Here is a 14,595-nt window from a genome sequence, read left to right as displayed (position 1 = left end):
GTGTCAGAGTGAAAACATCAGTTTTGGAAAGTTATACAAATGTTTGGACTCGTTAGCTGACACTGAGCACAATAATTGAGCATGGAATCAGGCTGATATTAGCATTTAGCTCAAAGCACCGCAGTGCCAAATAACGATTCACAGAGGTGCTACCATGGCTGTAGACTCATTATCATGTATTAGATTATCTATCCGCTAATTTTGCTTTATAGTAGATTGCTTTTATTGAAAATGAAGACAGGAAATATGGGGAAAAAATGTGGGGTGAATGTAATAAAACCGAGAAAGTTGCATCTCATTGTCTAAATATGTCTAAAACACCAGGTGATCAGGACACCCAAATTACCAAAAAATGTTCAACTGCAACTCAATAAAAATAGTCATTGCCTGGAGCTCTTGGTAACAAAACGTATAGATGGAGATGCAGACTCAGACATCCGAATATAGCACATGTACAAATTCAGCTCCCCATTTAAAAAAAAAAAAGTGCTATAGTTGCAGTGATCGCTCATGACTGACAACCTGACATACTGTATTTTTTTTATTATTTTGCCTTGGTTTGAGTTCTGAGGAAAAACCCGAACATGCACTGGTACACTGAGTTTGTATATGTTATTTGAAGGTACACATACTGGTTCTATGCACGCTCTGTTCCCCTGTTTCCTAGTGTGTGTGCACACATGTATAAGTGGGAGTTGTCAGGCAGATCTTTACCTGCAGCTCCTCTGCAGTGAGCCCCACTAACCTTGGGATGGAAGGATACTGGAGGAGAGAACGGATGGAGGGGAAAAAGAGAAGGAAAAGAGGGGAGCATGGGAGCAGTGAGAGGGCGTCGGAGACTGTGTATTCAGGTGTGGGATACGGCAAGATGGATTACCCAACACAACAGGCAATTTATCACTGTCAGTGAGAGAGTCAGAAGAGAGGGCAGAGAAAAGAGAGGGAGACTGAGAGAGAAGGTGAGGTATATAAAAGAGGAAGGATAGGATGGAGAGCTTGGGGACAGATAGATAAGAAGTAGGTGGAGGTTGTGAGAAAGAATCATGCTTTACTTTGTGTACAGTCAGAGACATTTTTACACCGGGTCAAAAAGAGGTGTTACCCCATGAGAAGATGGAGACAGAACAGAGAAAAGAAATATGGGCAGGTTTTCTGTGTGGTTCCTGAAGCGTACTATCTGTACTTCCTGGATTTAAATATTCTGTGTTATTCAGTGACTGTTGTACTGGCAAGAGTGAGTTTAAGTATAGTGATACAGTCCCTCTGTAGCTAGTGAAAGTAACTTTGCTCGTTCAGTGTGCTGCTAACACTGCCTGAGGTATAGATCCACGTGATTCAGATATGTAGCATCATAATAACACTTGGTGTGAAACCAATCATCTCTCACTGGCAATAATGAGGACCTGACATTTTACTCTTGATATAAATGGTCTATTTACAGCGGCGCATGAAGGTGACTATTTCAACTTCCATATCCTGTTTGGCCTCGTATTAGATTACCAACCATCCAAAGTAACTGTCAAAACATGATTTGTTCAGTCACACATTAAGGATGAGCTCTATTTTTCTAACTGTGAGCAGACTAGGGTGTTATAGAACAACCCCTGGAGACACCTGGACCGCCTCCAGATATCCCAAGAGAAAACAGGCATTTACATCGACTAAATTCTCACTTAAATTACCCTACAATGAAGCCAAGTTCCTCATCTATATTCAGGTGCAGACAGCTAGCTAATTGGACGCCAGCTAACACATTGAAGTACATTATTTTCTCATACAGCTCTGGTAGCAAATGCCTCATTTACAGTGCAACTCTTGCAGATGGTGGAGTAATTTAAAAACAGGCGGCAGAGTTTATATGCAGTTCATTTACAGTCAGGCACCACCATGGATAGCCAGATAAATTAAAAACAGGCACCAGCAAAAAACTTTCACATAAAAAACAGGCAGCAATTTAAACAACTATTTCATTTATAGCACTGGGCAGTGATGTTGATGGCCTGCTAATAAAAGCCAGGATTTCTTACAGTCAGCTAGCTCATTTACACTATAGCAGGGGGCTCCTCTGTGGACTTAACTCTCCACAAGCTGGGACAAGATTCGTAGCACAGGCTATTAATGGAAAGGCAGCATTTACCACTCAAAGGGTATATGTACACATGCACAGACAGCTAGGACAACACATACATTTTAATATATAGATTATATTTAATATTGATCAATTAAATATTGAGATTGTGTGCCTAATCTGATCTGTGTGTAGCATCTGTTTCCAGTATTTCATACCCTCTTTGATTGGGTTTCACATCCCACTTCACACATACAGGCAGGCTAAGCAGTGTTACTCTTGTATACAGTAAGGAAAACACAACTTTGTGGAGCAGAATACCTGATGAGCACTTACCCTTCGCTAATTCAAATCAACATTCAGAAAGCCAATTATTAAGGTTGTCAATCACAAACAGCGGCTACATGAATGTAGCCTCTGGCGAGATGCAGGCTAAAGTACGTCATCAACATGGTTTACTTCATGAGACTTGTTTGCACACAAACTTTCAAAGAAGCGAGATTTCAAAGGAGACCAACATCTATGAAGACCAACACATCAAAGCATGCAAAGCCACTGTCTTGTCCTCTTTGAGAGAACCCACCCTGCTGCCGTGCCCTCTCTGAAACTCAGGCTAAGGACTGCGGTTGGTAAGTCCTCCCAATTCAAGGACAAGTGATGGTGATGGCATGGACGCACATGGTTACATGTGTTCAGACATAAACACTTCAAAATACATTTCATGTTGCGTCATCAGTTTGTGTTTCATGTCATGTGTTTTGGGTATTTTTTTGTTTGATTGATTATTTCCAACTGTGCTTCATGGCACCTCTTCCAAACGAACATATTGAATAATAAACTGCTGTGCCAATTTGACTGTTAATAAAAAAATTATTTGAGCATTGATTGAGAGAATATCCGTTTTCAGTGTAAGCTAGCCCCAAGAGAAAGATATTCATGTTCAGATCACTTCAAGCCCTTATGTGTGTGTGTGTGTGTGTGCATGTGGGCACCAAACCATGTCCTGTATGTTATCACATCTGACACCTGTATTATAGCGATATGAAGCCTCGCAAACACAACCAGCGTTATACAATCCATACACATGCTGCACAAACATTCTCATATAAATATGTACGCATAAACATATTGAAAGTCTCCAGCAAGACAGAATGCAGCAAGTCATTTACACCCCCTCTAGCTAGTTAGTTGTCTATGCTAATTAATTTCTGCATTGCTATGGCAACCAAACCCTGTAATGTGTTTTTCTTTGTAATTAATATAGCATGTCAACATCAAGTGGATGCACATGTGTGCAGAAATAAGTGTGTGTCTGTTCACCTAAATGTATGCAATAGTGACTTTATGCATGTATGCAAACATGTGTGTATGTGTGTGTGCATAATGGGTTACAGTTGTGTCCTAAGCAATCTAACTCCCACACCCGTTATTGGATCATATGAGCGAATGACCAATTAAAAAGGTGATTAAAGGAGGCATACTTCAGAGAGCGAAGGAGAGGAGAGGGGGAGGGAGCAGGTAATGAACGGGTGGGGGGGGGGGTACTGGGCTCCTCAAGTTATTTGTCACTGAGGAGAAACAAAGAGAGAAAATTCAGGAGAGGCAGAGGTTGGTTTCCTCAATGCCTAGACTCTCACTAAAATGCTGTTGAAGAATATTTTCTGCTTTGGGTTATTTCTGATACAACAGAAACAATAATTTCCCTCTTCGCTAGCTTTTAAACACACTGAATTAAATGTGTTTACTTATTAGGGGTATAAATAGGTAGGATATTTATTAATAGCTATACTGCCTCATTCTTGTGGTTTTATGATCGATTCTGGTTGCCATTCAGCATTAAAGCATAATTATCTCTTTGTCCCTCCTTTCTTTCACCCTGGCTTCCCTCTCCTTACATTGCAGAATGCTCAAATCTTTATCGTTGAGTTTAAAAAAATGTGATTAATATTTTAGGGTCACATAAAAATCTGATGCATCACATAGTATGTTATTATTCAAATTATCATTATTTTTGCTATTGGCTAATACAATTTACTATTTGTTACTTATCTCAAACCAGTATAGTAAAGTAAAAAAAAAAAATTCAGGACATCACATTGTATTTCATGATTTTCAACTGTGGTCGAGTTTTCTTTTTTTGTCCTCTTCACACATTAGGTAATTTTTTAATAAAAATGAACACGTGTGGAGCTCATGGTGGAGTTTGAAGTTTGAGTCTTCAGTTGTGTATAGTTGGTCAGTACACACCTGGGATTGCGTGTGTGTGTGTGTGTGTGTGTGTGTGTGTGTGTGTGTGTGTGTGTGTGTGTGTGTGTGTGTGTGTGTGTGTGTGTGTGTGTGTGTGTGTGTGTGTGTGTGTGCATATCAAGCAAGCAGACCTCAACATTCTGTCTTGGAGAGATTGTCAGAAACACCTGTGCTTGACATCAGTCAGTGTAACACTTGTCCTACAGTATATACTGAACGTGCGCTCATCCATGTGTTTGATGTGTGTGATGTCATTTATAACCTGTGTTATTGACCTTGCTCCTGCACTGACACCAGACTCAATCATTCACACTCACACTCACACTCACACACACACACACACACACACACACACACACACACACACACACACACACACACACACACACACACACACACACACACACACACACACACACACACACACACACACACACACACACACACACACACACACACACACAATCATTGTCCATCATGGCACCAATGCGCGTGATCATGGGCCTCCAACATAATTATAATTTATAGTATTATCTTCATCTCTTCTTTGCTCCAGTTTACACTGTTTGTGTGTGTGTGTGTGTGTATTTGTGTGTCATCAGAGCAGGTGCAAGAGACCGTCTGCATCTCTTTTGCATGAATTCACTGATCCCACACCTGCTGAGAAATGCCTGTGTGTGTGTATATATATTCTAGGGTATGTACAAGAGCAAACAGGGTAGAAATGAATGAGGAAGGAGATGAGAGGAGGTAAATGAGTATGTCACTCCTCTGGAACTGATTACACATACCTACATATACTCTTGCTAATGACACTGGCTAAAAACAATAAAGAAAACACAGTTTTCTGTCAAATCCTTTCCCTTCTCTCTGATCATGTGATGACATGAACTGCTGCGAAATATAGTAGAAGTGAAAACAAGGAAAGACAAAGTTTTAAAAATGGCAACATGATAATGGAGGTGGGTCAGTGGTGGACAGGGTGTGTTTTTCCTTTTATATGTGTTTTGGGTCTATGTGAGAGTGTGTCTTGTTATGTTTGACAGCCCATTTTCCTGAGTCCTTTACTTCCTCTGCACTCACATACATGCGTGCACACACACAAAGACAGTGAGAGACAAACAGCGATGAGCTGTCTTCTTTCATCAAATCACACTAATAGCATCCTTCTGTGTCCAGTCTGCACACACACACACACACACACACACACACACACACACACACACACACACACACACACACACACACACACACACACACACACACACACACACACACACACACACACACACACACACACACACACACACACACACACACACACACACACACACACACACATACAGAGAGTCACTGCTATACACACTGATTGTCAGCCACCAAGAGTCACTGAGGTCACTGTTCAGTTAGCTTAGACGCTGTCGCCATCTCTGCTTTCTCTCTGTCTGTCACTCCATCCTTGCAATGAAGAGCTGAGGCTGTGTTTGTCTCCCCTTGTAGAAGGAAATGAATCACATGCACACACAAATACACACAAACACACACACACATAGATTTGGTGGAGCTGAGACTGATTGAGTCACTCAGAGAATACTGATGAGCAGCAAATCATACAGTTCACAATTACATTTATTATCTAATTAGAGCCTTTATAAATGGTGTAACAACACCAAAAATCTTGGTTGATCTGATACTGATCGTCCCAATACTCGGAAAATTATTTTGCTTCGAATTCGGTTGTCACCTTAACATTGTTTTGCCTGGAATGACCGGTAGGGTCTCTGACAACATAATACGTAGCTAACGAGAAAGTGTGTGTGTGTGTGTGTGTGTGTGTGTGTGTGTGTGTGTGTTTGATCAACAAAACGTAAACAAACTCAAAGTTATGCCGTTCTACTGAAAGATGAGCTGGAAATAACAAAAATGAAGTATTTGTGGGAAGACAAACATAGAAATGGGAGCACAGAAAGACAGAAAGTATGTTTGTGTGAATTCAAGCCGTCTTCATGCCCAGTATTTGCAAAAAAAAAACGGTCTCTATTTCCTAGCCCCACCCCCCTTTCCGAAACCACAGCTCTCCTTTTCTCCTGTTTTCAGTCAGGCAGCTTGGCTGCTCCCTAAATCTCAGCTAATTTGGAACAAGACCCTCATCTCAAGGACCATACAGCGTGTCCGCTTTATTGCTGCTTCAGTCGCCTGTCTGCTGTGTGTGTGTGTGTGTGTGTGTGTGTGTGTGTGTGTGTGTGTGTGTGTGTGTGTGTGTGTGTGTGTGTGTGTGTGTGTGTGTGTGTTTGAGTGTGCGTAACGGCGATACAGAGGGGTCAGAAGAAGCCAAGAGAGATTAAATGTTCCCTTTTCACTGATTTTTGGCAACGATCAGACCTTTCCAATTGTATCCAAACAGAAAAAGCAGGGCTATTATTTGGAGTGGATGGGAAGACTGTGTCACAATGTTTTGACAGTGAAATATTTTATCCGTCTCAAATACATTTTATAATAACTGGCATGAACATTCACTAAAATGAGACTCTGCTCACTTGCAGTGACTGCAAACTGGATGCAGTGTTTGTAGCAAGAAAGCAAAACTGTAATTAATGACAAGAACGAATAAATGAGGATTTAGGATTGACACTGGTTGAAGTTGCAACAACATTAGAAACTCAGCTTATGTATGCCTTTTCACTGAATTTTGCACAATAAAGAAAAACATAAAACCACCTCTGCAATATCATCCACCTCTCCAGCATCCATCTCTACTCTGTATGTTTCAGATAGTACAATTTTCACTTAAATATGACTCAACACACTGCTTCTACCGTTTTATGCCTCCAGCATTAGCTGACTCAAGAACGGCATGATGGAATTTCTTCAAATTTGGCACAAACCTTTCCTTGGTCCCAAGAATGGACTTTTTTGGGCTCAAAGGTCAAGGGTTAAAGTCATAGTGACCTCACATCCTCCCATTCTTGTAAACACAAAATCTCAGGAACGCCTTGAGTTACTTTCCTCAAATTTGGTACAGTTACTTGAACTCCACTTTGAAATGATTTAGTTTGTGTGGTCAAAGGTCAAAGGTCAAGTTTACCGTGATCTCACGTCCTTCTCACGCCTTAAGGGAATTTGTTCACATTTGGCATAAATGTTCACTTTAACTGAAGCATGACATGATTAGATTTTGGTGGTCAAAGGTCAAGGTAACTCTGACCTCACAAAATACATTTGTGGCTATGACTTCATGCTAATTGTGACAAAATTTCCTACAAATGTCTAACAAGACAAAATGATGAGGTGATGACATTTTAAATCCAGAAGATCAAAGGTCAAATTCACTGTGACATGCAAAAACAAATTTTCAACCATTACTCAGTGTCATAAGTCAGGAACAAAGGAGGTTATTGGGAACATATTTCCTTGATACTTTGCTGATTGTTTAGATCTTCTGTGCTATCAGATTGACGATGTGTGTGAAGCCCCCATGTTTTGGAATTTCTTTGCAGAAACATCTGAGGCATTGTCTACTGTCCTTCAGCTTTATTGACCAGATATGTGAAAGCATAATGAGGATTCCTTTTAAGTCTTTACCACATATATCATATGAGTCTGGACATTCATGGATGCAAACTGTAACTTGGCTGGTTGCTGGAGGCAGAGAACCGTGAGGAGATCATTTTAGTTTTGATGGTGCATTTTCTTTTCCATTCCCTCAGGTGAGTGGCCAAATATAGTTGACATGAAATTATATATTTCTGGTACATCTACAATGATATGGGGAACAATTTTCAACCATTTATGATAAATACTTGCTGTGTCAGTCTCAGAAATGAAGTGAAGCAGACTTTTTCTAGAGAGAGAAATGTTCAGCAGAATGTGATGTGTAACCAGAACACATCATATTAAGAGCAGATGAAACTGGTTTGTCATTATTATCCCTTATTATTCAGCTATTGTATTATGGGAGAACTATTGAATATACATTCAAACAAAGATTGTCAACTGCATTTAACATATGGTGTCATCTCAGCTTTATTTTGTTCAGTCGACCATTCTGACTTCGAAATATGGTTTTTGCTTGTGTGCGTGTGTTTGTGCGTGTGTGTAGGAGAGAGAGAGAGAAGAGAGAGAAAGAGAGAGAGACAGAAAGCGAGAGAGCAGTTGCTTATCTTATGTAGCCTGTGTGTGAGTGGTGTCTCATGTCAAGTCGGAATAGGTATGTTTATACATTTGTACTACTGCACATGTATATGATTAAAACCATGTTCTGTTTATTATACTACTTAGTTTGCACAAGTAACAAGGTACTCTTTATCCATGAATACACACACACAGCTCAGATGCTCGCCAAGCTTTGAGCTCCTGCCGTGTATGTGTGTGTATATCTTGTGGTCTTGTGGTTTGTTGACACAGCCAGGCAGGCAGCTCTCACACTGAGAGGGTGCATTTTACTATTAGATGAAATGATGCTTTGTGTGCACACACACACACACACACACACACACACACACACACACACACACACACACACACACACACACACACACACACACACACACACACACACACACACACACACACACACACACACACACACACACACAGATGGTGTATTGATTGAGGAAAAGTAACAGTCTTGTTATTTGTGTGCATGTGCAGAGAGTTTGTGACATAGACTTTCTCTCTTTTGCTCCTATTCCATCATTAGCATACGGTCACCGAAGAAGCTGATCACACACAGACATCCAAGCAAACTACAGCTAGGGAAACCTTTTTTTTTTTTTTTTTTTTTTTTTTTTACAGTTAAAGTTGAAGCAGTCAGGAATATGATAGACAACCTGTTATCAATACACACAAGTGTGTATAGGTAGTTGGACAGATTTAAAGGGTGTCTGCAGGAGAGCTGCCTGTTGATAAATCAGATGCGATTCTTTCTGGGTTTTTCTATCGTCTGTCAGTCATCTGTCGCTCTATCTTATTTCCAACTGTCTAAATCTGCAAAGACATAGCCATCACATCCGTATGGATAGGACACACATGCACATACAAATGCTGCATCTCCATTACTCACATATTGATTAAACTTCAGTAAACGAAGAGTGCCTGCCCATCACTTTGATTAATACTGTACATGTACGGCTTCTTTCAGGGCATGATGTACTGAGATGTTCAAATAAAAGTCCCAGCGTGTAAAATAACTGTTGAGACTGACATGTCTGCTCATACATTACCAAAAAAAAATGTCTTGGGTTATTTAAATAGCTGCAAATATAGACTTTCTATCAGGAGAAGTTGTTGAATAGAAATGGGTCTGAAATGCTGTAGTGTTAATAGCATCACTCAAGAGACGGTAGTTTTAGAGAAAATGTCAGGGAGCGGGGAATACTGTCTAAAGACGAGCATGAAATAACAGAAAAGTGAGGCTTTCATTTCTTTTCTGTTTTCATTGGCTAACCCAAGTCAAAAGAGCATGAGAGAATTTTTACATTTAACCATGCATTCAGTCTGTAAGTATCACTTGTGCAGAAATGGGCGAGAGCTTACACAGTGTTTCTACAGAGGCGGGCTGGTTGAAAGCAGGAAGGTAGTTACTGTTATCGAGTGAGGTGGAACCACCTCCCACATCTGTTTTGCTGAATTATAGAGCTCCTAAGCAGACTCACAGACACCACACCTACACTTAAGCTGACGATAAACTCACAACGTCTCAGTCAGTCATTTTAATCCCACCATTAGTTTCAAAGGCCAAAAAAAGCAAAATTTTCAAAGGAAAACCTTTTTCTATTTAATGACCAAATAAAATGCTTTGTAGAAAATTGAGAAAACATTTTTTTTACTTGGGTCAAATGAGGTTTAGACACAGATCTGTATCTGGGTGTGCTCGTGTCTTCTCCTTGTTAACTTTGATATTTAAACCAGAGAGTCATGGCAGGAGATTTAGAGTGGCTTTGTTCTGTGAAAGTGGTTCCAATTAGTCTGGAAAAAAATGCATACATGCGTACACAACACACACCTGTACATGCCCAAATGTCACCGATAGATGCACAAACAAATTGGACAAATACAAGGATCTGTTCACACAAGGAAGCAAACTGTAATTGCTCACACACACACGCATGCACACAAATGTCATCCAGGCAAACAATAACAAGTAACGGAGAAAAATTGATCTTGATGTTATTATTGTTATTTTAGTATGAACAGTATAAATGCAACTGTGTATGATTCATTTTTTAAGGCATTCTTACCAAAAAAGGTTTATCTAAAAACTTCTTCAGTGCCTTTAATGATCAGTGACATCAATGCATTGAAACATTGAACTTCACGTGTAATTCAATAATTAAAAAAAAAAAAATTAATCTGCATTATGTTGTATTAAAAAAACTAGAACTAAAAAGAGGGAAGAAGATGATAAGGAAATGAGAAAGGTACGTAGAAGGTCAGTTGACCTCATATCTGTATTAGACAACTCTCCTTGCTGCCAGCTTCTGTCGCACTTTTAGACCCTCAAGATAAAGTGTGTGTGTGTGTGTGTGTGTGTGTGTGTGTGTGTGTGTGTGTGTGTGTGTGTGTGTGTGTGTGTGTGTGTGTGTATTTTTGTGTACATACTTGTTTTTTGCACTGGATGTGTGTCTCTCTCGCTACACACCTTCCCCCAGGCTAAATAGCTGTGTTTATTGGTTTTTCTATAAATATTCATAGGCAGGACTTGTCCAACATGACTATCATTTTTTCCTCTCCTCTCCTCTCCTCTCCTCTCCTCTCCTCTCCTCTCCTCTCCTCTCCTCTCCTCGTTTTGTCACATCCTTCAGTACATCACACTGCTTCATTATCCTTTCATTCCGCCAGTATCCAGTTGAAATGACAGTTTTTTGTTTCTCTGTCTCCTTCCAGGATCCCTCTTTCTCACTCCTCCTCCATGATAAGCTTCAGGTGCCAAACAGTTCACGGCGGGCGTGGAACGAGCGTGATAGTCGCTGTGATGTCTGTGCCACTCATCTCACTCAACTTAAACAGGAAGCAGTGCACATGGTCCTGACTCTCGACCAGTGGGATTTGTCTCCCACCTCTTCCCCTACGGCCCTGATTGGACGATATGGATCTCATGTACCTCCAGGTCCAATGGGAGCGTCTGGGGCACCAGGAGGTCCTGTGTCACGAGAATGGCCTCCTCCTTTTCTACCTTCCTCATCCTCCTCTTCAGCTGCTGGTGTTTCACACATCCCTCACCCATCCTCCCAGTCCCCTTCTCCAAGTCCCAGCCAGACTCCAACACCCAGCCCAAGCCATGGACCATCCAACCCCAGCAATGGGAGTCCTTCGATGGGGCAAACATCCAGCTGTGCTCCCACAAACCCTCAACCTCAAGGTGCAGGGCACAGACTGGGGTCTAAGCCCAGCTCCCTGGGCCTTGGAGGTGGGGTGGACAGAAAGAACGGGTCCCCCAGTTCAGGAAAAGCAGCTGTTGCTCAACAGCAACCAGTGACTGGAGTAAACAGCCCCGGCAATAACGGTGGTAACAGCAGTAGTAACGAGAGTGGAGCAGTACTGAGTACAGCAGCTCTGCAGGCACATCAGCACCTGAACCGAACTAATGGAGGAGTTACGCTCTATCCGTATCAGGTAAGCTACCTGTAGATGTGTGTGTGTGTGTGTGTGTGTGTGTGTGTGTGTGTGTGTGTGTGTGTGTGTGTGTGTGTGTGTGTGTGTGTGTGTGTGTGTGTGTGTGTGTGTGTGTGTGTGTGTGTGTGTGTGTGTGTGTGTGTGTGTGTGTGCGTGTTGCAATCACGCAGAGCTATTTTCCCCACAAAGGATGCTATAACTATTACCATGGATGTAAACAGACATGGAAAATAATTCTGGTCTTACATGATGATACAACCAAATTCCGGCTACCAACAACATGCAGATGAATACACTCCTTGATATGAGTCTGACAGATAGGACAGAAGGGGAAACATTTAGATTTTTTTTTTTAGGTTTGCTGACCTACTGCAATGTGACCTTGTTAATTGTCAAGCTCTAACAATGAAGACATCTGAAATATTATCTTCAACAAAACATAAAAGATTCTCTAATCATCTGTATGTTTCTATTTAATTCACTTCTTTGGTATTTGTCTTTTTATACATATCTTCTTCAATTTCAACAAAATGCCAGTCCTTTGTGACTGATGATAAAGATGATTGTCAAATCATGATTTCAAAACAAAAATAGTTAAAGATGTTAGACAGATACTATGAAGTTTCAGGAAATCCCACAAAAAAGATAAATCTGATGGACTAATGTTTACTGTGGAATTGGTAACTATGAGTTACTATCTAGCTAGCTACTATCTTCGAAAACAGAGGATTTTACACCGTGAGGCGGGCCTCCGGAGGGGATGCAGGAAAGTTTAAGAAAAAGCACACAGAGAGAGATGTGAGGCAAAGACACTGAAAGGTAATTAAGGTACTTTAAAACTCTTTATACTCAATTGCTACAATTTGTGTCAAAATTCAAATTCGTTCTCAGAGGCACAGTGAAGTCAGTCAGATCTGAACATGCAAACCTGTTACAAATATAAACATATTCAGATTCAGTGTAACTTATACAGCTATTTTCTCCAGTGTCCAAGGCAAATAAACGTATTTATCCTTGGAAATAATATAAACTAGAATTACTGCCCACTGGTTGCATGCCTTCGTCAACCAGTCAAGTTGCAGGTGACGTCCATGTTCGTCCTGACTCATATTATATACGCAGTGGAGACTTTCAAAGAATACTCATGTGTTTGCATGCTTGGCCAATAAAGCTGATTCTGATAAAGTTGTAGTCATGACAGTAGACAATGCTTCAAATGTGGATGTTTCTGTTAGGAGGCTACAAAATCTAAAACACAGATGCTTTACACATGCAAACCCGATAGCACAGATGATCTACTGTATACAATCACCACAGTTTCAAGGTGGACACCCAAGATTAGTGTCACCAATTCAGTATCCGATCAAATGGGAAATGTGGTCACAATCTCCCTTTCTGTAGTTATGGCTACACAATCATAAGAATGGGTCGGACATGAGGTGACAGATCTTTGACCACCAAACTGTAGTCAGTACATCCTTGAGTCCAATTAAACGTTTGTACCACATTTAATCATTGCATTTTGGAGGTATGGAGTTCACAATAATTTAAATAAGGGCATGAGTTCTCAGTGACTTTGACCTTTGACCCCGAATGACCAAAATCTATTCAGTTCATCCTTCAGACAAAGTGAACATTTGTGCCAAATTTAAAGACATTCCGTCATCGTGTTCCTGAGATATTAAGTTCACGAGAATACGACAAATAGATGGTCAACTGGAAAACAAATGCCACGGCTGTCATCATCGCAGACACATAAAAACATGCAGCTTAGACCTTGAGAACTTGCTGGATAATCAACATGTTTTCTTCTGTAGCTATCCAATGATAGCTGTATGTAGCCTAATGAGGACACAGACTACTAATACTGTAGCTCATTAATCAAAGTCTTTGTTTGCCAAAATTTTAACAATGCGCCAAAAAAAAGGTGGCTCAAATGGTAGCCCACATCTAACCAACTGACTCCAATGCAACAATTCAGTATTTCTGATTATATCTCTCAAAGGATTGTAGTTCCAAAATGCAGAGCATGAATCAGTAAGACAAAGTAAAAGAAGTATTCCGGACTCGCTAAGACAAATGCTGCTGTAGTTCTTTACACTAAATGCATTTCTCCTCGTGTGAAAATACTAGTTTCTGATTAACTTGCAAAATCTAAACAACACATGATGAGGTTTGTTTCGCACCTAAACAGCTCCCAATGAGGACACAACATTTGAATAACCATCTCTCTCTGAAAGGGAAGCAGAACATTTTATTCAGTTGGATTGAATCTTGACATCAAGCATCAAGTTAACAGCAAGCAAACCACAAAAGTGACTGAAATGGAAACTGGAGATAAAAGGAAGTGTTTCAGGAGGAGACGGGAAGAGAGGGAGCAGACAAGAGAGGAGGATGGTAGGAGGGATAAATCGCCTGAGGTGGAGAGTGGTCTAGAGGTGTATGGAGGGAGGCACGAGAGCTGAGACTCCAGGGGAGATCCAGAGGTGTGTGTGTGTGTGTGTGTGTGTGTGTGTTAACGTGTGTAGGAATGTGTTCTACAGATGTAATAATTCATACAGTGATAATTAGGACTCCAGGGACTCTATGTCACACACCCCCAGTACCCCTTCACTCTTTCACTCTCATTCACTTTCTGTTCACACACGCTTATTTCTTATGCATCT

At 40.7% G+C, this 14,595-nt stretch overlaps 1 protein-coding gene across 2 annotated transcripts in view; it reads left to right on the top strand.

Annotated features, from left to right (window-relative positions):
• Positions 1–14,595, top strand: part of kif26ba (kinesin family member 26Ba) — an 86,586-nt gene that overhangs the window by 14,227 nt on the left and 57,764 nt on the right. For both annotated transcript variants that reach the window (XM_069693747.1, XM_069693746.1), the window contains exon 3: positions 11,201–11,929. In XM_069693747.1, the coding sequence (XP_069549848.1) occupies positions 11,201–11,929 (729 nt within the window). The remainder of the gene's footprint in view (positions 1–11,200; positions 11,930–14,595) is intronic.

The sequence above is a fragment of the Brachyistius frenatus genome, unplaced genomic scaffold (assembly GCF_029030835.1).
Source record: "Brachyistius frenatus isolate BFR_SWC_R1_liver_20210118 unplaced genomic scaffold, ASM2903083v1 Contig_15, whole genome shotgun sequence".
Taxonomy (NCBI): Eukaryota; Metazoa; Chordata; class Actinopteri; family Embiotocidae; genus Brachyistius; species Brachyistius frenatus.
The sequence above is the reverse complement of the archived record's forward strand: the minus strand, read 5'-3'. Positions and strand labels throughout refer to the sequence as shown.